Source organism: Bos javanicus, chromosome 1 (genome assembly GCF_032452875.1).
Source record: "Bos javanicus breed banteng chromosome 1, ARS-OSU_banteng_1.0, whole genome shotgun sequence".
In the NCBI taxonomy this organism is placed as follows: domain Eukaryota; kingdom Metazoa; phylum Chordata; class Mammalia; order Artiodactyla; family Bovidae; genus Bos; species Bos javanicus.
Window position 1 is genome coordinate 2,037,849 of NC_083868.1, and position 26,331 is coordinate 2,064,179.

Sequence of the window (26,331 nt, forward strand, 5' to 3'; positions counted from 1 at the left end):
GAAAGGTCCCCCACGTTCATCTATCTGGTAAACACTGCCGTGGGGCTCACAGAGACACCACCATTTCCCGCATCTGTGCAGTTTCCCAAGGGCAGAACACAGAACTCACTGGCAACTTCTATTTTTCTTTAAAAAATAATTTCTGTTATTTTTTGGCCATGCCTCTTAGCGTGCAGGATCTTAATTCCTTGACCAGGGATTGAATCCGTGTCACCTACAGGGGAGGTGCGGAGTCAACCATTGGACCACCAGATGACGTTCCCAATTTCTTCATCCGTGTAGTCGCAGAAGACAAAGTCTGGTGAGAGCACCAGAAGCCCTCCTGGGCAGACAACTGAGGGTTGCAAGGACCCTCTCAAGACTCTTTCGCGTAAGGTACTAGGAGTGAGAGGATGAAAAAATACGGTTTCTGCCCTCAAAGAGTTGATAACCTACATGAAGAAGAAACATGCATGGGAAGCTAAGTAATAGTATTGGCATCAATACTAAATGTCAAGAGAAGCTCGGGCATAGGGGCCACCAGGGTTCACGGGAAGATGTCGCCTCGGGTAGGACGGTCACAGAAAGCTTCTGGAAGAAGTGGGTTCTGGCCAGCTCTTGAGGAAGGAGGCGGGAAGGACCATGTGGGGAGATGCTCTGGGCAAAAGCAGGAAGAAATTGGGGTCTGAGGCTGCTGCTTGTCTTCAGGAGAGTAGATCACCAACCGCGGCTGGAGCAGAGACGTCACTTTGAGAGCCAGATGGGCAAGACGCATGGAAGGGCAACAGGGCACACCTGTGAGCAGGCTGAGGAGGAGGGCCACGGGGACCCCCGTAAGTCTTCAGAACAGGGGAGTCATCTACGCACAGGAAGGCCACTAGGCGACAGCTCTCTCCAGGAAACGACACCACAAGTCTGTGGAAGGCCTCCCCCACCCAGCAAAGGAAGAGACATTAAATAGGGGAGGGAGGGAAGTCCTGGCAGTCCAGTGGTTAGGACACAGTGCTTTCACTGCCACGGCCCTGGTTCAGTCCCTGCTTGGGGAACTAAGATCCCACAAATTATGTGGCACAGCCAAAAAAAATCAGTAAATTTAAAAAACAAAAAACATTTTTCAAAGGATGAGGGGAGTGGATTCCAGGACCTCAATGGAATACTGAACCAATAAACTGTATCTTGTCCGCCCTGCTGGACGGGTTTTTTAATGGCTGCCCACCAGTGAGATCCCAGGGGAAGTTCTGCCTTTGGCTACTCCAGGCTGTACCTTCTATTCCAGCCAAGATACCTTTCTTTCAGTCCACCAGCCCACTCTTCACTCTCTGGCACTTTAGTTTCTAATTTTAATCTGCCCCATATGCACAGAAAGTGCTGTATTTATTTATTTCACCAAAATGTAGATCTTTGCCTTCCTGATCAAGGTTTACCTTGACAGACTGATGAACTGAGGACGGACACACAGACACACACACACACACAAGAACTAAAACTGTCGTGCCACACAGATGTGGCTCTGACTACACAGGCCACTGTGGCGTCACACCTCACAGCACTGCGGAGGGGAAGCTCTGCTCCTGTATTGCTGTGACAGTAAGGATGAAACTCTCCATCACGAGCTCTCTCCTTCCCACCACTCACTGTCTCAACTCAAGAATCCAGCAGATACACATACATCTTCAAAAGAATCCTCAGCTCTCACATTTCTGTTCCTGGCTGCCCAAGGCTTAGGAACAAACTGGGTTTAGAGAACATGGCATCTCTTGTTACACAAATGCAGGATTCAGACAGTGTGGGGGTATCTGCGCTTTGCCATGAAATAGCATCCCTTCAAAATCTTGCATGCTGAAATCTAGGCAGGGGATTTTAAACCAATGGAAAAGACACTAACCTGTAGCTCTCCTTCCCACCATCCACCTGGGTTCTTTTTCCGGATCAGGATCAGCTGACCGGGGGCCAGGGTAAGCTGTTCAGGACCCGTAGCTGTGTAGGAGGCAATGACCTGCGCGATTTCTGGAAAACAAGACCAAACATGGTAGAGTGCGTCGTTAAGAGTCAGGAGAAGAACAGCCAAGACACAGCCACCTCCCAGGTTCTCAGGTAAACGTCCTCAAAGCCAGCACACAGGGCCGGTCTTCTACTCAACAAAGAAGGCCCCGTGGGCTCCCATTCCCCGCAAGGCAAATGCAGTGCTCCAGGACTGGACTCGCCTTCTGGTTCTGCCTGGTGTGCCCGAGGGTCCCCTCATCTCTTGGAACCCACCAGCTTGCCCCCACAAATTCCCCACCCTCCCCCTCCCCCTCAGGATGCCAACAGCTGAGCCTCATTTAGCCCCACCCGCCTTCCGGCCCCCACACAGGGCTTATTATTATCACACATTTCCACAGAAGGATGGTTGAGTGAATCAAGGAAGTCAAGTGAAGCCATTCCACCCGCCAGAACAGCAGAAAGACAAACTGTGTTCTTGAGAAGCCACCAGGGGCAGGCACTGGCTTGACTTCTACACCATGACTTTCCTCATCCTCTCTCTTCCGTCCACAAGACCATTCCCTCTGTGGCTGACACTTTAAGGGCGATCCCTGAATACCAGCTAGGGATCACGTCAACGGAAGTTTACTTCTTTTTATTGCAAGTTAAAGGAGGATCCTAGAGTCAAAAGGGGGATTTTAAGCGAAACAGCAATTCCGCACAGAAAAAATGAAAACAGTTCTGTACTTTTCCTGACTGAACAGTTTCATGGGAAAAAGTCCAGCAGTACCACAGACCAGGCTCTGAAAAAGTACACTTCTCCTGGCACAGGAGGTCGACTACGAAAGGACAAAACCCTTCTCTGACTGAATTCTGGCGCATCCGCAGGGACTAACTTGTGGATTTCTAGATGCAAGACGGAACAGACTGTTCTATTCCTCTACACTCTCTCCCCATCGTAACTGTTCTCAGAAGAAAGAGATGAAGACACAAGGAATGAAGTAAAGACAGACAGAAGGAGAGAAGTAGAAGGCCCGTCTCTGACAGCATTTCCTGCATTAAGGAACATAACCCGGGCCCTCCGCCCACCCGACCCTGCGCTGTAATCAGCGGCCACCACGCTAGGAGCACTGGGACGTCCCGGTGCAGGCTGGCCCTGTCAGACGCATCCCAGAACTCAAGGAAGCAAGAGAGAGCCCAGCTCACTCATGTCTGGGCTCCCCTGAGAGCCCAAGATGGGAAATCTGCGCTGGGGACGAGAACTCTCCCCCAGCCCACCAAGGATTAGCTCTAGACTCCAAAGAGTTCTCAATTCAGAAAACATCCAAATTATTACCCTATTTGGCCCCCGGTGTTCCCATTGCTCAAAGGACCTGGCCTGTGTAGCTGGTGACCTGCCTCAATACTCTTTTCCTTTTTTTTTTTTTTTTTTTTTTTTGAGCAGCTTGCTGATTTCAGTGCGATGTTAAGCCCCTCTGGACCCTTTGGAATGACCATTCAAAATGTATAGGGTTGGCCAAAAAGTTCATCCAGGTTAGCCTGTAAGATGCGATGGAAAAACCCAAACAAACTTTTTGGCCAACCCCATAGCATACTCAGGGTTAAAACAGAGATTTGACTGGGGTGGTCTGATATCTTGAGTCAGTCTGAAATCCTACAACTACCGAAAAACCCACTTTTCCTTGTCAGGTGAGCCTGTCTGGAGGCTGAGCGCCAGGCACAGATACACAAGTCCCTCTCTCAGTGCTGTGGTGACTCTCAACCTGTAATTTCTCAAGGCTGTAATAGCAAAAGGGCTCAAATGACCTAGGTGAGGAAGACAGGTCATACCAACCGTATGATTTCCCAGCTGCTTCTTTCTTCTCTTGTTCATGTTTCTATTAATAGAACATGTGATTTTTGTTTAAATAAAGTGAAACACTTTTGAGTTCAGGGGGATGACTATAATTTTGTGCCTTCACTGTGTACCTGAGGAAAACTACTCAAAAGCTTCTAATTCATAGGCCCCACTGTCTGATAATACATGCGGCTCCTCTAATCTCCTCCACTATTTACATCCTGGGACTGAATATGCTTCAGGAAAGGAAAAAGTACTGAACCCAATGAGAGAAGGATTAAGTAGCAGCTGACCCCAAATCCTACAGTTCCAAGCGTGACGTCTCACCATCTTGCCTGAATTATTTCTTCACATCCCAAGAGAACATTCTGTCTGATTAATGTCCCTAATACCCCATGTGTGAAGCAACAGCCATTATTTCATAATCATGGATACACATTATTAATGGATTCCAAGGAAAGGATCTATTCCAACCACTCTTCGGACAGATTCTTTAGTCTTTACTTTTCTTTCTTTTTTTTTTCCAAAAAGGTTTCTAGCCCTAATAAAAGATTGGGAGCAACTATCAATTACATTAAAAACATTGAAAAAATAATCATCAGGGTTTGTCACTTACCAGGTTTTTTTCCTAAACTCCCTGTTTTCCCAGCAGTTCCAGAGCCCTTGAAACAGAGCAGAAGGTCTCATTTGCATACTGAAGAGTTTTGGTCAAGCAACTTAAAAAACGATGAATGATGTCACGAACCCGCGTGAGCCCCTAAATTCCTTTTTTTCATTCTGGAGAAACACAGCAGCATTTTATCTCCTGGCATTACAATGTGTATCAAGGAAAACATGGGGCAAAGTAAGTACTGTAAAGCACACAGCCTTTACTCTCTTCTTGAGGGGAGAATAAGCAGTGGCACTGTACAGATCCCCCAGGGCGCGGGCACTGACTGTGTGTAACTCGAGTGTGGCCTGTCCCCGTGTCAAATCAAACGGGGGCTGCCCCACCAGGAGACTGCCGGTCTACATCCTAAACACTAAGCTCATGTTTGATGTCCAAGTGGTTAATTAGCAAACATTTCACAGACAAAAAGTACAGAGGTTACAGCAGACATCCATGAGCTCGATACCCCGACTTAGTACGTGAACATGTTACCATTTTAGTACATCTGCTTTAGGGCTTTCTTTTTTTTTTTTTTAAAGAAGGAAAACAGGATAGTGGTGATTCAAACACCCCTGCCCCCCATTCTATTACCCCAAGAGGTGGTCACTCTCTCCTCTGAGTCCTTTCTACCCAAACTTTACACTGTTTAAACACTAAAATTTCTCTCTTAATGCTGGACACACAGTGCATAGAAGCAGACCATTTTTTCCCCAACTTCTAAGTGTTCCAAAAGTGCTCTAGGGTTGAATTCCTTCATGAATACTCATGGAATTTTAAACTAGCTGAGCAAGCCAAGCCGGCAGAGACTTGGCTGGGACAAGGGCCAGGCCGTAATCTGTTGTTACAAAGTGCTTTATTCCGAATTAATTTTCACTTGTGTGTCACTATCTTCCAGTAAATTAAGTATTCCAATTAAAATAGAACAAAGCGAACGGCTTAATTAACTAAATGAGAGTAACTGTAAAATAAAAATATGTAATTTATCTACCAGGAACACAACTTCTCGTTGTCCCTTTATTTATACTGAAATTCAATAACCATCTAGCAGGGAAAGTTCAAATTAAAATGTTTACTCTGATTATGCTTTCTGTATTAACAAAGATATATATATAAAATACCCATCTCCCTCGGAATTTTCATAGGCTACGTATCAACATGAAGGCATACTAATGCTACAAAATTCCAAACGGCCAGTTAATTTCCCATTGCAGGCTTATAATAGGCTTTCTCTGTTCTATAAAAAGAACAAAGCCATTGGCAACCCAGTGATGGAGTTCCAGCCACTTTAATGTGCTCCCTTTTAAACACCACAGCCAGCACTTAAGCTGAGACAGACTCAGATGGCCATGTTTGGCTCTGGCACTTCTCAAGAATGCAGTAGAAAAGCTGATCCAGGCGACATGCCCCAGCCCTGCTCGTGCAGAGAAGGGAAGCGGGCTTAGGACAAACCCCTCTCTGCATCCATGGGTCAATTCTGGTATCTGAGGCTCGGGCTGGTTTTTAAGTTTGGCATGATATTGCCTTATGCACTGAATTCTATGTCCAAGTAGGATGAAAGATTTTTTTAGATTTTTTCATTATTATGAAATAATGTAGCTAGATGTTTGCCCAAAAATCATTAGCACTGCCAGTTCTTCGGTGGCTGATAATTTAAGACGCCAGTTAAAAAAGCACTTTACAATTCAACTTACCTTTAGAAAATGTCACAGTGCATTTTTTCTAAACTTACTGACCTGGGATGGTTTGGGTAGAAAACTCAAGTTTATTAAAGGATAATACAAGTAATGGCTTTGGTGTTTAATTGATCTCAAAGGTAAAGCCACTTTAAGAGTTTCTGTGCATGGGAGCAGAAATTGAGTTTAGTTTGTAATGTTTTCCCTCTGCTCTCCTAAAATATCATCTCCATGGTTCTTACTGGATCTAACTAACTGGTCTGGATAAGAGTTGAATTTTCCCTCTCCTGGTCTTCAAAGGATAATACAATGACTGTCTTACAGACAAGAAGTATTTTCATTCCAGCTTCAGCCAAATTCTCCAAGGGGAAGCGGACTTATGCAAACCCCTCCAGGGGAATTTCAGCAAGCTGCTCTCAAGACCAAAGCAAGGGAAAACAAAAAACCCCCCAAACAATAATAATACTCCCTAAAAAAAGGAAAAAAAAAAAAGCCAAAACAAAAACAAATAAAAATCTCAAGCAAATACAACCACTCCAGGGAACGGTAGGGAAGCAGAGAAGGCAGACTGAAGGGGGAATCACAGTTTATCACCAGGCCCAGCCTTGCACCCCAAGTGGCTATGGGTCTGGTAAATGGCTACCTTTATGACCTGAAATTCCCCCTAACTTGAAATTGGCCACTAGGAGATGGGCTCCCATACGCCAGGAGGCCCGTGCCACTATTTCATTAATTCTGTATCATCTCAGGACGACATTTTATGCAACTGAATTTTTAGGGCCCCATTAACAACAGTTGGGAGCCACTTCCAATTTGTAAGCATTGAAAATAAACTGAGTCTCTGCTCAATCTCTGATCAGGAGATACCAAGGCCTGGCCAAAGGCCTTAGTGAAATCTTGTGTCTTGCTATTGTGTAGGTAAAAATGTAAATTCTAGCAGTAAACATGATTTATATACAAATTGTAAATTTATCCAACTAACTTTTTGAAATAATTCCAACGAATTGGAGCTGATAGGAACAAGGATATCCAAAATTTATAGTTCTGAGTCCAACCTGTAATAGATTTCCCCCTATTATATAGACAGGTGGCTTCCCTGATGGCTCAGTTGGTAAAGAATCTGCCTGCAATGCAGAAGATCCCATTTCTCTTCCTGGGTCCAGAAGATCCCCTGGAGAATGGAAAGGCTACCCAGTATTCTGGCCTGGAGAATTCCATGGACTGTATAGTCCAGGAGGTCGCAAAGAGCTGACACGACTGAGTGACTTTCACTTTCACTTTTCATACAGACAGGACTTCATCAGTCTTGTATTTATGTGGGTATATTTCCTAAAACTCTACAAATGTTATTAATACATTTTTAACCTTTGGTAATACGATATTACAAAATAGTTGCTTTTCTTCTGGTACTGTTGAGCTCAGTCATCTTCACATATGCTTAATCCTCATAATCACTTGTATTTTTTCATTTTCTTCTGTCTTCCCTTCCCCTGAATATATCAATGTGTTTGTTACAGATTTCTAAGAACTCATTTATGACTAAGGATGTTAACCACCTGTTATGCAATGCAAATGAGATACCATATTTTATTGCTTTCAGTTCACTATGGTGGTTTATATTTTGGCTGTGTATTCAAGTATAACCATGTTGTGTTTCATGAAAGATAAATAAATTCTAAAAACTCTCTACTACCCAATATTCTGGGGCTAGTATCACCAAAATACATTTGTTTACATGGGGGAAATACTGCTGTGTATCTTTCTTGGGGTAGCCCAGATCAGTGACCATGGAGACTTAATCAAGAACATTTACTCTAAATTCTAAGTCAGTTACATTCAGGAACAGGGAGGAATCCTGAACGTTATCCCAGCTGACGCAGACCAGCCTCATTCAGGGCAGCCTCCTCCGAGCCTGGGGGGGTTCTCTTGTTGGGGGAAGCCGAGGCTGAGCCTGCAGCGTCACTAGGCAAGCTCACACAGCGACACGCCACACTGGGTTTGCAGCCACGCTCCAGACCTTAGCAAAACCCAACAACGATGTTCCACCGGCGCACCTCACGCCTCCCTGAAAAGAGAGTCACTGCACAGAAGGGGAGAGGAAACAGTTAATGTGGGTTTACCTCCGAATCTTTAAGCCTCACATAGTTAGAAGGGAAGACGCCGGACTTGTCGCCCACTGTTCCTGTCCACCAGTCACCATCTTTCTTGGTAACCAAAATCACATCCCCTTGCTGAAAGGTTAAATCGCCTTGCTCAGAACTCTCGTAAGTGTACATGGCAATAAATTCTGGTGGGGAGAAATATTGAGATACGGAGAGAGCTTGATTGTTTACAGAAATCCCAGACAACTTTGCAAAAGCAAGTTTATGAACAAGGACATTAGGATAAGGTCCAGTCAAGAGAAAGCCTAGTCACAGATAAAACACAGAGTTGCAGAATCCCCTGGGCTCCAAATTGACCAACCTGCATATAAATTTCAGTAATTGCAGCCAGGGAGACAATTCCTGTGAAGACCCAGCCCCAGAAACAACAACAGCAACAAACCTGCATGTCCACCAATAACAGTACAGACACTGATCTCCGACTTAATGCCATGTTTTCTTTTTACTTGGCATTTTTATATTTACTTTTTTTTTCTTCAGGATTAAAAAAAAAAAGTGCAGTTGATTTACAATGTTAATTCCCGCTGTATAACAAAGTGATTTGGTTATACATATATACACCTTTTCTTTTAATGTTTACTTTGAATTAACATTTATTGAGTGCCTAGGTTGTGCCAGTGTTAGAGGCACTGACATGCAGGCTCTCGGTAAGCTCATCAAATATCTGTAATTCACTTTTTGAAGGTACCAAGTCACCATTTTAGAAAACTTTTCGATGTGGTATATCCTTTATGTAAATTAAATAAGACACTTTTCAAAGTGCCTCGGTGAAAACCTAAGTCCTTTTGTGCCATACTACACAGATGGCAGAAGCTGTTAGAACACATAATTTTAAATATATATTATTTAGTTAAAAATGGACATCACTTGTCATTCAAACAGGAACAGGTAGAATGGGCTGCTGATAAAAATAGTATCTACCCAATCCCAGAAAATAATCACGGCTTTCTGAACAAGATGAAAAGACAAATCACCGTTTCTTACATGTTATTATTCATGTAATTTAGTCTTAAAGGTCTAGAATTAAAGTTCTTTACTGTCTTGAAGGTGAAGGCTTTGCATTCCAGAGGAAATTTTTCTTCTAAAACCCCTGATTTTTCTAAGGCTTAGAAACCGAGTCATAATCTCAGAAAGATCACTTGACACAAAATTCTAGACACTATACTAGGTACAGAATAAAAGATTTCTAGAAAGATGAACATACATTTCCTGTTTCTACTTTTTCTCCAATTTATCTCAGGCTTTTTTAAAAAAAGCAATTAAAAAAATAACAAAGTTTACCCAAAGTGTTTGTTTTATAACAGATGGTGTGTTTCTAAATTTCTTATGATAGTCCTTAAATGCAGAGCTTAATGTCAATTAATAGGCAGAGATTTAGTCTGGAGCACTCCACTGGCTAATTGTAAGAGCCTTTGCAGGAGGCACTAATGGAAACTAAAATAAACACTAGCAAACACAAACTATCCTGATGCTTATGCTAATGTGGGCAGCTCTCCAAGGGGCCACTCCAGCCTCAGCTGAGGCCAGCAGACCCCCAACATACAAGGTCATCCAAACACGCTAGGGGGAACAGAAGCCTCTCTGTCTTTAGCCCTCCAGCACCGGTGACACACACCTCCACCGTTAAAACTGGCAAAGGATTTCCCGCACAAGGAAATCAAAGTTTGGCAGCTTGAATAAGGACACTGCTTTTTCATTAATATATTCCTTTTTCTGATTTCTCAGTATTTCGAATCTTCCCTTTTTATTTTGTTCTTTTACTTGTTCCTTAGCTCATGTCTGGCCATTTAAGATCGGATCCTTGGCCATCAGTCCTTTTCCCAGTGATTCCTGCACTTAAAAGTCACTTTCTTAAGAACGGATCCAAATTTTGAAGTCACTTTTGAAATGCTTAAGAAACTTCATAAGCATGAACTCTGGCTGAACTTCACACTGCAGTAGAAGATACCAAGGAGACTGGGAAGACTGTGGTTTTACAAGCCCTGCATGTACACGGGCATCTGTGAGGACCTTCAGGATCCAATGAAAGTGGGGAGACAGGAAGACAGATATGGGGGGCTCCTCACTACTCAGACCCTCCTCCTCAGACATGTAACACAGGGTACTGGCCATTCCCAAGCCCATATTTTAAAAGCTACCCAAACTGACCATCTATTTAATTTGGTTTCTGGTGTCTCAGCTGGTAAAGAATCCACCTGCAATGCGTGAGACCTGGGTTAGATCCCTAGGTTGGGAAGATGCCCTGGAGAAGGGAAAGACTACCCACTCCCGGATTCTGGCCTGAAGAATTCCACGGACTGTATAGTCCAAGGGGTCGCAAACAGTTGGACATGACTAGCTGCCTGAATCACTGGTTACTTTCAATCTGATTACATTTAATACAGTATTTATAAACACATCCCTAATATATCTAAGTGCCTTTTCCTAGAATATCAGATGCCATCATCCTCCCATACCCTTCCAGAAGCCAGAAATCTTTCCTAATATTTCTAATACTGAAATCACTGTAAAATGGATGTAATAAATGAGATTAGACATATAACCCTCTGCTGTTGCCCAAGTTAAGGATGTGGGTGGTCCATCTGTGACCTACTTATCGAGGCCTCAAGCATGGAGGCCTCTACATGTTTCAAAACAAAGCGGCATTCATCAACACTGTTGTCAGATGAGGACGCTCACTGCTCTAAGTGGCTCCATCAATAATCTAGGAACTGAAGCAAAAAGGAAATACGAGCAGCATTTAGTGACTTTTATTCTAAAAGCTTACACTATTGTCTCATGATTCCCATGATAATTTGCTACCTCAAGTGGCGATTATTACGTTCCTTTTACAGATGAGAGAGTTGAGGCATGACTAAAATTATACAGTCCCTAGGTGTGAGAGCCAGGATGCAAACTCTGGCACACCACTGAGACGTAGTGGCTGTAACCTACTGAATCTGGGCGGGGGGGCAGGGAGTATTGCTTGACACAACACTGACTACATGAGCTGTGTTTAAAAGACCTTTTGAAAAAAAAAAAAATAAAAGACCTTTTGCCTTGCTCTCCCAACAGTGGCTATAAAAAGTCATTAGGATGACAAAAATGTATGAAGAGAACTATACTAATGATTGTTTTGGTGGTAATGGCAAAAACTGGATACAATAAAAATACCAGATTTATTTAGTGATGATGAAGTTTTTTATAGCTGTACCTATAAACTGAAAAAATTTTTTTACTTCTGAAATTCCTCTTGAAAAAGTAACTTTGTCACTATTTGAAACATCATTAAACCTTAACCCTTGCTTTAATAATTCTGTTTTTCATAAAGCAAAGTTTCTAAAGAATAGAAGTCTCATAATGGCAAACAAACTAAAGTTCTACAAGTATTCAAGGAAACAATGAAACACTGCTACAAAACAGGTTAGACATCTGTTCTCAACAAACACTGTTCCTACTTCCGACACGGAAAGCCTGTCTGACTTGGGTCATGCTCACTCTTCAATTAGTGCTCTGATAATGGCTAGACCAGATGTAGCAAAGACCTGAGATTTTTACCACTAGAACCTGAATTATGTAGGTTTTGTTCATTGTTAAACTTATGCCCTATACTGGCATATGTTGGGTGGGCCAAAAATTTCATTCAGATTTTTCCATATGCTCTTATAAAAACCCAAACAAACTTTTTGGCCAACCCGATATAATCCAAAAGATGGTGTCACGAAGTAAAGATGGGGGAAACAAAGCAATTAATTACTTTTGTAAGAAACACTCAAAATAAAATTTTTAGGCCTAAATAATCTGTTGTGGTTATTTCCATGGAAAACAGAAATGACACTTCTGTTTCATTTGGGTACAAATGGCACTGATGCTACTGTGACAGCTTTACTGAACAGCCCAGTTATGGCCTTAAACCAAAATACTTATCTGTAAGTCAGAAAAACAGCAAGCATCACAAATAGGCTACAGAGATGCTCAGAGACCTTGATCTTTAGTGACTTTGATGGGCCTCTTTCAAGAGTCGAAGGGCTTTTAATTGAACATCATCAGAAGATTCGGTTTTTATGAGCAATATATCTGATCGTATTTTGAAAAGTCCCTGTAAAGTACTATGACTTTATAAGGAGCTAAACCTCATTTTACCTTCAGGTTTAATATAATGAACGTAAATTAAGGCAGATTCTTTAAACATGAAATCCAACCTCGTTTTCAATGTTCACTCTTTGTATTACATAATCGCCTCCACCGTCTAAAGATCTTAATTTCACTCAAGTTCTCACCTTCTCCCGACATGGCTGGCTTGGCTGCTGGGGAAGCTACCCTCTTTAGACTTGCAGGACTTTCTGAGGGACCAGAATCCATGCTGGAAGAGGGAGGGGAAAGTATTTGAATTTTACTTTTCATCCTCAAAGAAAATAGTACAAATAACAATGATACTTTCTTTTTAAAACTGCTTTAACATTTATAATTATTTTTTAAAAAAGTAGTTATTTGTCCAGGTCTTGATTGTAGCATGTGGGATCTAGTTTCCTGACTAGGGATTGAACCTGGGCCCCCTGCATCAGGAGTCTGGAGTCTTGGCCAATGGACCATCAAGGAAGTCCCCACTTCACATTTAAAACCTTGATAATCTACAGCTGAAATAGATGCACTTTGCTAAGTCAAAACACATCACAAAGGGCCATGGTGGCCCGACTCTAAGCTCACATCCTTGTCTGTCAGCACTTTGCTTTGCTAGATACACAGCCAAAGCACTGGTCTATTTCAAAGTACGACGGACATGCTCATTCAGTATTTTTGAAGAGATTCTCTTCTTAAAACTCTTAATTCATTTTGACCATCTATTTGGTTAGAACAATGAAACAATAACCTTCAGGGTAAGGTTTCACACCATAAGGTTCTTAACAAAAAAGATAATTCACTCTTCTAATAATTTCCCCCAATTCTTTGGGCTTCTAAATATTTGTGGATATCTGGCACAGTAAGTGAAGTGAAAGTGAAAGTCACTCAGTTGTGTTCAACTCTTTGCAACCCCATGGACTAGGCAGTCCATGGAATTCTCTAGGCCAGAATACTGGAGTGGGTGGCCTTTCCCTTCTCCAGGGGATGTTCCCAACCCAGGGATCAAACCCAGGTCTCCCACATTGCAGGGGGATTCTTTACCAGCTGAGCCACAGGGAAGCCCAAGAATACTGGAGTGGGTAGCCTATCCCTTCTCCAGCGGATCTTCCTGACCCAGGAACCAAACTGGGGTCTCCTGCATTGTAGGTAGATTCTTTACCAACTGAGCTATACTAAGCATGAAGAGGAACAGAATCTCCAGCAAACCCGCGAGACTGTCCCAGGTCTCAGGGTAGAATTTCCTCTTGCACAAGTCAATGAAAAACAAGATGCAGAGGCTTCTGGGTGAGGAACAAATGACCATCATCTGCAAGAGGCTCTCTTCTGTTGACACATGCCCTAACTTCTGCAGTGAGAAGACCCAGAAGACGAAATGATCCAGCAACTCCTATCTGTGAATCCTAACTAGTGCAAACAACAGTTTCATGCCAAACACGGCATTTGTCCAGTGGAAGCAGATGAACACAAGCATACCTTGTCGATTTCCTTATGGGCCCTGAAATGAGTTTCACGTAGGACTTGGGGAACCAACCCTTCTGGCCTTGAACTTCTCCAAACCACCACATGTCTTGCTGCTCCAGTACGGTGATGACATCGTTTTTGTTAAAATTTAAATGGTTGTCTTTCTTGGCTCTCCACGGATACAGGGCTTGCGCCTGTAGCCCCTCCACCTTTTCACCCTTGTGTGGAAGAACATAAAGGACCTCTTGTTACTTTGTGATCTGTTATCAGTTCAGGTGCTGCAAACACCATCACCTTCCCTCCCATGGGTACATGCGGGTACATGTGCAACCACAGAAGACACCCCCCCGCCTCCTCCCCTCCCCGCTCCCCCGCAGTACAGCGTGGCTGCCACGTGCCCCCTGGTTCTCAACAGCTGTTTCCTTCCCAAAGTGGAGGTGAAAACCTGCCAGCCTGTTCACAAAGCCATGGCCGGCCCATCTAGAAGTCTCTATTTAAAGCAGCTAGGAGATCATATTTATTCTGTTGCACCTGGCCGAGTGCCTTTTCTATTTTGGTTCTATTTTTAATTCTCAAGTTGCCCAGGGCAATCCCATTCCCGCCAGTTTCCAACTGGATTTGGATGTTTAGTGAAGGGTTAATACCAAAGCAGAAACCTTCTGAAAGCTCAAAAGGCAAGCAACTCATATCTTAGTTTAGGTGGACACAGGGAAACGGGTCTTGGGTTGGGTTGGGCTTGTCCTAGCTCCTTTTTAAGACAAACAGGGGTTGGGCAAGCATAAACTCTCTGTAATCCCATGTACTCTCTGTAATCCCATGTACTATAGAGCTATATGAAAACTCTATATGAAGATGAACAGAATGCCATCTCTGCCTCCCCAAAATAATCCAGGTTAAAATACTTTATTAAGCAGAAAGCATGATAAAAATGGGCAGTAGGACATGGCCAAGGAACTCATGACTAATGAAGAAGAAAGAGATACAAACAATCATGTCTACCACTGGGCAGAAGGAAATATGCTAAAAAGAGGTTGCAACCATTCATGGTGGGAACAGAGAGAAAAGATGGATGAAAGCTGCCTGCAGGCAACAGGGCCTGTTTCCCAGAGGTGGCAGTGTTTGAGCCGGGCCTTGAAGGACAAGAAGGATTTTGATAGCTAGGGCTTCGGGGGGAGTGAACTCCAGGTGGAGGGCACGACCGTGAGATGCTTTCCTGCCAAGGTTCGAGGAGGAGGAGCAGGATCCGGGGGTGCGTGTGGCCTAGTCTCATGGAGGGGTGCAATAGGAGATGAGGCTGGAAAAGGCAGGGGGAGGCATTTATTATCTCTTAAAAGACTATCACATAAAACTATCACAGTATATTAAGACAATACTATTATAAAAAAATATGCCAACTTTCGATTATACATGTATTCATAAATGGACAAGAACAAGGGATAAAGCCCAAGGACAGCTCATTCAGAACCAAGCTGGACTTGCCTTCAGAAGATACTTATTTTCATAATGACATTTAACTATGATTATGCCTGATAAGAGAGAATTTATGATAGATTGAAGAGTTTCGGCTTTCATGCTGGCAACTTTCAACTCCTGGTCTCCATGGGTTCTCGTCTGCTCAGACCCATGACATCCCCATTTCCTTCCATCTCAACTGTCCACTCGGTCCAGTCTTCAGAAGAGAGGAGGGTTCTCTGGATTGCAAACACCCCGAGGACCGCTGCGTCTCCACCTCCCATTTCTCCGGTCGTGCTCACAGGGCGCTTCCCACCTGGGCCGCGGAGCTCATGGCTTCTGTGTCCCCTAATTTTCCATCTTGTCTCTGCAATTTCACCTGGGCCCTCGCTGGTGTATCGTAACCTCTCACCCTGAGACATCTTGGCTGCACCTGCCCTGTCTCCACCTCCCACACGGAGAGCCTGGAATCAGGCAGAACACAGACTCTGGGTTCAGACCCCAAGTCCGTCCCTTACTAACTGTGTGACCTGAAACAACTGCTCAGTCTCTCAGCTGTAGGCCTCTCAGCTCATGCCTCTCAACTGTTCACTCTCTCAGTTGAGGCCTCCGTCTCCACATCTCTAAAACACAGACACTTTCTTCAAGAAAATTTAATAAGCTCCATCTGCAGAGCTGCTATGAGAGTAATCATTATAACAGGAGTAGTTTCTATTACTATCAGTTCTTCCAAACGATACAGTATTGCTGGAGAAAGCCAAGACAACGTGTGATGACAAGTCACAGACTCAGGTTAAATTCAGCCAAGTCACGCTTCATCCTTCTTTGCTCAATTCCTATTCTGCATGCCCCGCAGGCCCTGGGGGCCCCTCCTGAGAAAGCCGCCTGGAAGCACAACCTCAACTTCCTTCCCTCTTTCTCTAACCTCTCTTCATCCTTTCTCTCCCAGAAGGAAAAAGAAAAGCAGCCTGCGTTTTCTCTGCTTGTAATGCTGTTTCCCCTTAGACGCTCGACTTCTCAGTCTCTGTTTCCACTGGCCACACAGCTGCTCCTTGTCCTCCTTCTACACGGCTCCCTGTGTATCCTTTCACCAGCCCTTCCCACTTTCCCACCTATCCTTTTCTCTGTATCCCTTTGCAATCTGGAGTATCCTCTTTCCCAGATCACAAATACGTGCCGCCTGCCTCTTTGTCTGGACCACCGCCTTTAATAATACAAGAACTGCCACCATCCGCTGTTCTGGTCCTGCGCCCTCCTCCTCCACCCGAGTCATCACTCTGAGCGTGACACATGTGCTACCTGCCGAGCAGGACAGATGCAAAGGCAAAGAGCACAGCTCCTGTCCAGAGCCGCCCTTCTTTCCAGGTCAGAGAAGACACATGCTGCGTGCAGTTTCCCTCCTTCCCCTGCAGTCTCTCTCCTCTGAAGCGCTCACTTCACTTCCTTAGATCTGACTGTGTTCCCATTTCCCAGACAGGAGGGCCTGACTGTCTCACTCTCACCTGGCAATCAATATGTCGAAAATCCAACTCCCTTCTTTCACGAAAAGTCAATTTCTCTTTCGGCCTGACTTGTTCCCCCTTAAGGTCAAATCTCTCCCCAGTCTTTTCCTTTCCTACTCCCACAGGCGTTGGGATTCCACCCCTTTAACTGTTGTCACATCCCTCTGTGCTCCCCCGTCGAATCTTTCTGCACACCTCCACGTGAGTCTTCCCAGAGCCTGTGTTCAAGCTGCTTGTTCCCAGAGCAGAAACTGTCCTTGACCCCTAAATGCCTGCCAGATAGGCAATTTCTCTGTTTGATTACTTATAGAAATGTCATTTCTTTTATCACATTAAGTAGAAATATTATCCTTTCAGCAATTACTTTTCTTAATGAGGCATTTAAGAGCTTCGCATTTAATCTGCAGTCAATCTTCTCTGATAAATACTCAGTGGTCTGGCCACATGGATGGACCCCATGTCTTTCCCGAATCACACTCTGGCCTCCTAAAGAAAGCCTCTCTCCTCAGGGCAGTTTCTGTCTGCATGCCAGGTCTCTCCACTTTCTAATCAGCTCTTACCTACTGTTCGAGATGGAGTTCAAATACCACGTGATCAGTGAAGCTTCCCTGAACAATCCAGGAGCGTAATCCAGTTTACCCTCCTCTGAATAGTCACGATTCCCTCCACTGGGAAAACGTGAACTGGATCCTTGCCTGCCAGCCATGCCAGATGCATATAATGAGGCTTACATTTTTTTTTGGCCACACTACATGGCTTGTGGGATCTTCGTTCCCCGACTGGGCATCGAATGCAAGCCCTCTGGAGTGAAAACGAAGCGTCCCAACCACTGGACAGCCAGGGAATTCCCAAGGCTTACTCCCAATGACAATGACGACAAGCACTGGCTGAATCTTTCCTCCTCACACAGCACGTGGGGGCCTCCCGCTCCCAGCAATGCTGTTACCTGGCCTAGAACAGGAGACGGAGATGAGCCCGTGGCCGTGGCTGGAGTGAAGGCCGACCTCTGCCTCAGCTGCCCGGCGCTTGGCACGGTGAGGGAGGGCTGGGTTGCCCATGCGTCCCAGCTGTCGGTTTCTGGTTTCTCATTCATGCTGGTGGGCCACCTGGAGGGGAAGTGCAACGGCGTGAGCGGCAAGGACTTCCAAACGTGTCAATGCTCCTCCCACAGCAGACAAACCGCGACGTGCGTGGGGCTAGTTCAAGAGCAAGGAGAGGGTAAGAGCACTGGACTTGGGTTTGGGTCAGAGCGTCACACACTAGTGATGGGTCTCAGGCAAATGACAGTAGTTTCTCTGAATCTTGATTTCCTTGTTGATCAAATGGGAACAGTACTGCGTTACTCTGGTTAGCTGTCAGGGTGACACGAAATCCTACGTAGGGAAATACTCTGTAACCTGAAGGCACCAGAGAAACACCCTCATGTGACCATTATATTCATTTGCAACAACAATGCTAAATCAGCAAAAAAGAAGTTTCATGTCACATAGGAAGTCCTGCCAGGCTGGCAGCTGGTGCTTCATAATACCATCTCTCTGTCCCAGCACCACACAGCAGGCACTGGGCCACGAGCCTGGACACCATGGTAACCCTATAGGTGGTATCCTTAGAGCAACCTGTTGGGCGCAGCTCAGGAACAGTTTTAATTTTGTGATTTTATAATTGTAAATAAACACATCTGTGTGAGTTGCCAATTGAAATGCAATGGACTTTTGAGAATCTTTATGAGAGATGAACAAATTTGCAAATCAAAGTATTTCCTTTGATAGACGGCAGGCACATCCTGATTCTGGGTCCAGAAATAAGATGCCCAGGAGGATAGCCAGAGAGCCGCAGACCACACATTTATTGAGCAAGAGAGGCATGCTGCCTAGACCCACAGCAAAACGAAATCCTGAAAAGAGTGTTTGTCTTCTATTTTACTGTCAGCTTTAATTTAAAAAGTCAGAGCGTTTTAAGGGAATATAAACTAGTTGCTATACATAAAATAGATAAGCGACATGATTACTGTAGAGCACAGGGAACTATATTCAACATCTTGTAATGACATGTAACGGAAAAGAATCTGAAAATATACATATATACATACATATATGTATGTGAATCACTTTGCTGTATATCTGAAACTAACATAACAATATAAGTCAACTATATTTCAATTTTAAAAAAAGATCAGGAGAGGAGAATTTCAATGTGGTTTCAGTCACGCTAATGGAACACTACTTTTTAGCAGAGATGAGACAGGGAGGAGCTTCTTGAGCACTTTCAATCTTTTACGTGAAAATACAAGTATGAAAACTATTGCTATTCATTATATCCTTCCCTCTACTTTCTCCTGCTCTTGGTCATTACACACCTTCTTTGCTGTATTTGATACACTTTCTCCAGCATTATGCCCCGACTCCTTACTTTCTATTTGTTTTTTCTGAAAGATGATTAGACTTTAAAACAAATTTAAAACATTTCTTACATCACTTTTACTTGAAGGGCAGTATAAACTATTTTTAGACTAACGGCACAGCTGGATCAATCCTATAAGTGGGAGCGTGGCAGCCCTCCATCTGTCCTTTGAAACCTCTGCTTACACACTGTTTTTAATGCCATTTCCTGATGACCAAGGGCATGGCACCAGTAGCTGCCAAAGGCACACATCTCTTTGCCCTGCTGTCTGCTTATTCAGGACTGATCAAAGAGGAAAGCCTCAGAGGAAACAGCCTTCTATCTTACTCAAAACCACATGACAAAATTCAATTTCTGTTTCTGTCCAGCAAAAAAAAAAAAACACCACCAAAACAGTGCTATTTCCATGCAGGAAATGACTCTAAATATTTGCTGACATGGGTATCAAGCAGATTATTAGGAAATTGTGTTTCTCCATTTCTTCCACAATAATGAAAGATACAGACAAATGAGTGAATGAAACAAGGGTAAGAGGCTTTACTTTATCCTAGGGAAAAATCACTATTAAGCCATGATATAATTAAATCCAGCTCAGAGAATACAATCCACAAATTGCCAAAAGACCAGTCAGAGAAAGAGGCCATGAACAGTACTCAAGAGGTACAACCCAAGGACTGAAACAGCACTTAAAAGATCACTAATGTGGGATTTCAAAAATCATCAGAAATGGCATCCAACACGTACGTGGAGCTGAAGTCGGCCCAGTTGTTGGGGGTCTCGGAGGGCTCTGCAGGGGTTGCGGATGAAGGGGCGGGGGTCTCACGCACAGCCACTTTGGGTGTAGGGGTGGAGGCCGCCTCAGTCACTGGTTTGACTGGGGCGGGAACCTCGTTTTCTGGGATTTTCTCTGCGTAGTTTGCAGGGAACCATCCCGTCTTTCCTTTTAATTCTCCTCCAAGCCATCCCGGTTCTCCAGTTTGGCTTTCGTCCACCTGCAGGAAAGTCATAAAGTTTAATTTAAGTGGAACTAAATCAACCCCTACAGACACCGAACACTCTTAACAGAACAAACCCCCATTTCTGACCTGGTCAGACTAACACACAGCACAGACCTTTCTCTGCCTTTTTCTTAGTCTGAGAGTCTGGAAAAATGGTCTCTAAACATTACCTCTAAAGAAACAGTAGGTGCTATAATTCAAGTTCTTACTCTTTTGTGCCTGTTTATCTTTTTCTTTTTCTCCTGATAATAGCAGCTAGGAAAAAGTGCCTGGAGTCTTAAGAAGTCCCATAATTAAAATATTTTGAGCTACTCTGAATTATAAAGTGATGTGACAGACTTCATCACTCAGGAACTCAAGTAATTATTAAAAAGTAATTTGACTTAGGTTTATTATTTAAAATGGAAAGCAAAGGGTGCAATCAATATAAATGTAGCCCTCTAGAAGTCTCTAATAACTAAGCAGTCCTTATTCCGCACACAGACAAGAGGGACAGAAAACATAGTCTTAGATGTTTCTACAGGCAATAAAACTGGCTGTGTGTAGTCTTTTGAAAGCTCCACAGATACATGAAGAGAAAATTAAGGAAATGATTATTTAGAGCAATGATTAATTTTATTAAAGTCCTATTACTTTCTTTTGCATAAATTTTACTGTAACATTCACAAATGTGCACAGGAGAATACAGGATTCTGCTGTTTAAAAATTTCAGAGGAGATTTATTACAATTGGGCTTTTAATGTTTCCATTTTATCTTAATTCTGACTCAAAAGGATTAGTCAGAATCACCAGAATGACTCTAATACTTATCTTTCCAAGTTATCCTCACTATTTTTGAGCAACAGGAGATCAATTTGAAGATAATTACATTCCCTAGTAGAAAATTATTTTCATTACAATAAGTCAAATAAAGTTCTGTCAGAGATCTTATCTTATTTTATCCCGTAAAATACTGTCTCAGGAAATATGGCACTGAACACTTCATTGGACCTGAATATTGCTCTTTTGAAATCACAGAAATGAGTGCTAGGGTTTCAACAATGACTTTGGGAAAAAGTGGCAAAAAATCCAGTTTTCTAATCCATTCAAATATTCAGTAAAACAAAACAGAGGGAAGGGACATTTGTATACCTACAGCTAATTCATGTTGATGTTTGGCAGAAACCAAAGCAATATTGTAAAGCAATTATCCTTCAATTAAAAATAAATTATTAAAAAAACACAAAATAAATATGGAACCACATATTTATTTGTATTCTGTGTAGAGTAATATGGCATGATGTTTATTAGCTTATTTGAATTAAAAAAAAAAAAAAAAGACCCTGGGATAGGCATGGGGAAAGTAGAATTCAGGGCTTACTGAATTATTTCTACATGTTGGTTATAAAATAATCCATAGGAGAGCTTCCTTGCTGCTCTACCTTAGGGAAGCCTTACTGTCATAGGTAAAAGCAACTTTTAAAGCTGAGAAGTCTCCAAAAGAGAGTTACCCAGAGATAAAGCACAACACTGCTTCCAAAAGTTCTATTTTTGGCTTTAGAGTTCCAGTACGAACACCCCCACATTGTCTTCTTTCTTCCTCTTCTGGGCAGCCCCACGTGTTTCATGAGATGAGGATTCAGAGTGACATTTTCCCCACTTGGATCTTATTTTCTGCTAAGCCAAAGTGGCTAGATGCCCTTCCTCGTTGGTTGATATTTACCAGTGACACTACGACGCATTGTAACTTGCTAGCTGCTTTGTGCTGGAAACATAGATGTTTGTAGGCCAGGCTTTGCCAGGGCATCCCCAACTTCTCAGCTTCAACAGACAAGCTCCTGCCCTTTCCGTGTGTCCCAGGACCGAGGGGAGGATGGTCAGCAGTGAGTGAGGAGCTGGAGGCAGACACACAAGCACTTTGCCTCAAGACCGCAAAGTCTCATGATCAAGGGTAGGGCTCTGCCATCAGACTGCCTCAGTTTTGGTGTTTCGGCTGGGGCCTTGTTGCTGAGGCCTTCTCTAGGTGCAGCCCGTGGAGGCTACTCTTTGTGGCGGCACACAGGCTTTTCACTGTGGTGCACAGGCTTAGTTGCCCTGTGGCATCCTCCTGGAACAGGGATCGAACCTGTGTCTCCTGCATTGGCGGGCAGACTGTTCACCACGGAGCCACCAGAGAAGCCCCCTGTTGTTGTGCAGTTGCTCAGTCATCTCTTGACTCTTGGCAACCCTACGGACTGCAGCGCGCCAGGCTTCTCTGTCCTTCACTATCTCCCAGAGTTTGCCCAGACTCATGTCCATCAAGTCAGTGATGCTATCCAACCAGCTCATCTTCTGCTACCCTCTTCTCCTCCTACAGCCCCTGCTTCAGTTTTAGTACCACTTCTACAATTTATTAGCTGGCTGACTTTGGGCAAGTTTAATTTCTTGGTGCCTCGGTTTCCTTATCTATAAAATGGAGGACAATAACAGTACCTGTTTTATAACAGTTGTAAGAAGTATCCAGAACACTGCCTGGCATCTGAGATGTGCTTGATGACAGAGTCTCTTCTTTTTTAAAGATCTTTCTTGATATAAACTATTTTTAAAGTCTTTACTGAACTTCTTACAATATTGCTTCTGTTTTTTATTTTGGTGTTTTGGCCACAAGGAATGCGGGATTGTTGCTCCCTGAGACCCTGTGCTCAGACCCACACCCCCTACACTGGAAGGCGAAGTTGTAACCACTGGACCGCCAGGGCAGTCCGACAGACTTTCTAAAGCCATCTCTCCTGTTGTCCAGCTCTGACTCTACCGTAGTTCTCTTTTGTCCTGCAAAAGCCTGGGCTCTGTCTGACCCTGGTCACTTTAGGTAACCAGAGATTTGGGTTCTCTATGGGGAGGTCCCTGCTCTAGAAACCTGTCTGGTACCCCAGGCCCTCTGGGCTGGCCTTCCTGGCTTCCTGTAGGGGCTGGAATGTGATCCCAGATCCCAGCCTATCTGAAACCCCTTACTGGTCTGTCCTAGTTAGACCTCCTTGAGTACCAGCTGCTTTACTTAATGATGTCCAATGACCCGCTGTCATTTCCTTGAGACACGGGTCTTACTTGGTTAACCAGATTTTTGGCTGACACCTGGAATTGGATCTGAAGCCCTGAGGGAATGTTCCACCCCATGGGCAGGTAGAACGCACATCCTAGTTAATTACACCCAGCCCTGCCCCAAAGATGACAGAAAATGAGCACCACCATTGAGACGTGCCTGTGTGTACTCAGGACGAGGAGAGGGTGCCATGCCAGCCCCTTATCCTTGCAGACAAGAGCTTCTGCTACCCTTCAAGGCAATAATGAAACCAGCTTGTCACTTGTCACCAAGGAAATCCATCACTTTTAACCTAGGAAACTGTTTGCTAATTGAACAAACAACAGTCTCAATGAATTTAATTTATTCTTATAGAAATCCACTAATTTGAATGACCAATTAAATTTTAAGGTTCAGAGGATAAAATAAAAACTCACATTTAACATTAAATTAAATTAACCACTTAGAAAAAGTCTAAAGGGTCTTGTATGAAAATGAGAAACATTTCCTCCTGGAGTTGAAAAGCTTTACTCAAAATGCCAACCAATTGCGAAAAAATGTTATCTATAATTAGGATAGAATAAGCACAGTCAAACACATAGACTTCTTTGTATACGTCTACGGTTGGCTATAACGTGAACATATACGTGCATGGGGTAGATTCATCTATCTGTGGCTTACGTCGATCACTTACAAGTGAGGGGATTTTTGTGCTAATAACATTGGTCTTAATACAATTTCGCTTAGCCAGCCCACTTGTAACACCTCAAAGCATCTGCGGTCGTTCTAGTGAACTGTCAAAGTAGGAAGCACAAACCCCAAATGTTGCTTAAAGGACTGGGAATATGTTAGGGACCTCGTTTATGGACTGTTAATAATTAGGCACTGCATACCAGAGAGTACTGAGGCAGCAGTATGATGAAGGCAGCATCATCAGGTTCAACAACCGAACCCCGATACCCAATAATATCAGATCTCCTTTCTCAGTGTCTATGGCACCATGACCGCCATCTCTGTTAGGTGACACTAAGATTTCCAACGCCTCTGACCTTGTCACAAAGAAGGGTAGCAGAGGTTCTCTCTCCTAACAAGCAGAACAAAGGCTGTGGACAGTAAACACGTGTAAACTGTGTACAGACTTAGACCTGCTGCTGCCGCTGCAAGGGATATGCTGGGGAGTATGGAGATAAGCACGTGCTTCATGCGTTTGCCAGTTTGGAAATAAAAGGGTTACCCCTAAACTCCTGGATGAGGATACTAAAGCTGTTTTCTAGAGACGCAGCCCTAGAGAACGGACTTGTGAACACAGTGGGGGAAGGAGAAGGTGGGCCGAATTGAGACAGTGGCGTGGAAACATATACATTATCTGATGTGTAAATCAGTTAGCCAGTGGGCATTCGCTGTCTGACGCAGGGAGCCCAACCAGGTGCTCTGTGACAACCCAGGGGGAGGGAAGGGTGGGAGGGGGGAGGGAGGTTTAAGAGGGAGAAGACGTGTGTACACCTATGGCTGATTCATGTTGATGTATGGCAGGAACCAGCACAGCATTGTAAATAATTATTCTCCACTAAAAAATAAATAAAATTTTAAAACATTAAAACAACAACAACAAAAAAAAACCACCTGTTTTCTAAAGTGCTAATCTAGAGGTCAGCCAAAAAAATTTTTTTTAAATATTTATTTGACTGTGTCTGGTCTGAGTTGTGGCATGCAGGATCTCCAGCTGAGGCACGTGAACTCTTAGCTGCAGCATGTGGAATCTAGTCATGGAACCAGGGGTTGAACCCGGGCCCCCTGCACCGAGAACTTGGAGTCTTAGCCACTGGATCACCAGGGAAGTCCCCTTAACTTTCACAAGGACTCAAACCTGCAATTGTAGCACAAAGGCAGCTGTAGGCAATATGGAAATGAACATGCCTGAATGTGTGCCAGTAAAACTTTATTACAAAACAGGCATGGACTGGATTAGGCTCACTCTTGGAATCAGTGTATACTGGTCCCTCAAAACAGCAATGGCTCAGATGTTAAGGTTACAGAAATCTAAGAAAGGCAGGAAAGAAACAGTATTGACTACATTAAAAAAAAAAAAAATTCTCCATCAAAAGAAGAGAAAAAATGAGTTTAAATTGTTATAAGAGTAACATTAAATTAAAAGATAAATAATTTTTTGAATGAATGGGCTGGTTGATGGCTAAGAACCCCTAAAGAAGTCTCTTTTTTTTTTGGATGGTTCTAAGAAAATGATATTTTTCAGAATGACTTGGGATTAGTTCTGACAGAAAAGAGATTAGGCAAGATCAGTGGTACCCAAAACTCCCTGACAGAACCACCAGAGAAGATTTTGAATTCTTATTGTTCAGTCACTCAGTCGTGTCCAACTCTCTACGACTCCATGGACTGCAGCACACCAGGCTTCCCTTTCCATCACCAACTCCTGGAGTTTGCTCAAACTCATGTCCATCAAGTCGGTGATGCCATCCAACCATCTCATCCTCTGTTGTCCTCCTGCCTTCAGTCTTTCCCAGCATCAGGATCTTTTCCAATGAGTTGGCTCTTCATATCAGGTGGCCAACATATTGGAGCTTCAGCTTTAGCATCAGTCCTTCCAATGAGTATTCAGGTTTGATCTCTTTAGGACAGACTGGTTTGATCCCCTTACTGTTTAAGGGACTCTCAAGAGTCTTCTCCAGCACCACAATTTGAAAGCATCAATTCTTCAGTACTCAGCCTTCTTTTTGAATTCTAAATATGGATTAAAAGTTCCCAGAGTCTCTGGGAGAGAGTCCTGGATTGGTTTTTTGTGTGTGTGTGGCCCAGATGGTAAAGCATCTGTCTGCAATACAGGAGACCCGGGTTCGATCCCTGGGTTGGGAAGATCCCCTGGAAAAGGAAATGGCAACCCACTCCAGTATTCTTGCCTGGAGAATCCCATGGACTGTGGAGCCTGGTGGGCTACAGTCCGTGGGGTTGCAAAGAGTCAGACACAACTGAGCAACTTCAGTTTCACTTTCACTTTAAGATCCCTGAGCAGGACTGATGCATTCAGCCTTGCACCATTTAAAGCCAGCTGAGTTAGATGATCAGCCTGTGTTCTTAAGATAAACAAAATGGCAGTGAG

General features: G+C 43.6%; 1 protein-coding gene across 7 annotated transcripts in view; it reads right to left on the bottom strand.

Moving 5' to 3' along the window:
- ITSN1 (intersectin 1) overlaps positions 1-26,331 on the bottom strand; it is a 253,806-nt gene that overhangs the window by 68,806 nt on the left and 158,669 nt on the right. For 5 of the 7 annotated variants that reach the window (XM_061410952.1, XM_061411028.1, XM_061411114.1 and 2 more), the window contains exons 20-26: positions 19,923-20,170; positions 17,725-17,884; positions 13,837-14,042; positions 12,522-12,604; positions 8,221-8,387; positions 4,395-4,440; positions 1,865-1,986 (exon numbers count right to left, since the gene is read on the bottom strand). In XM_061410952.1, coding sequence (XP_061266936.1) covers positions 1,865-1,986; positions 4,395-4,440; positions 8,221-8,387; positions 12,522-12,604; positions 13,837-14,042; positions 17,725-17,884; positions 19,923-20,170 — 1,032 coding nt within the window. The remainder of the gene's footprint in view (positions 1-1,864; positions 1,987-4,394; positions 4,441-8,220; positions 8,388-12,521; positions 12,605-13,836; positions 14,043-17,724; positions 17,885-19,922; positions 20,171-26,331) is intronic. The other 2 variants (XM_061411188.1, XM_061411432.1) reach the window with 1 other exon arrangement.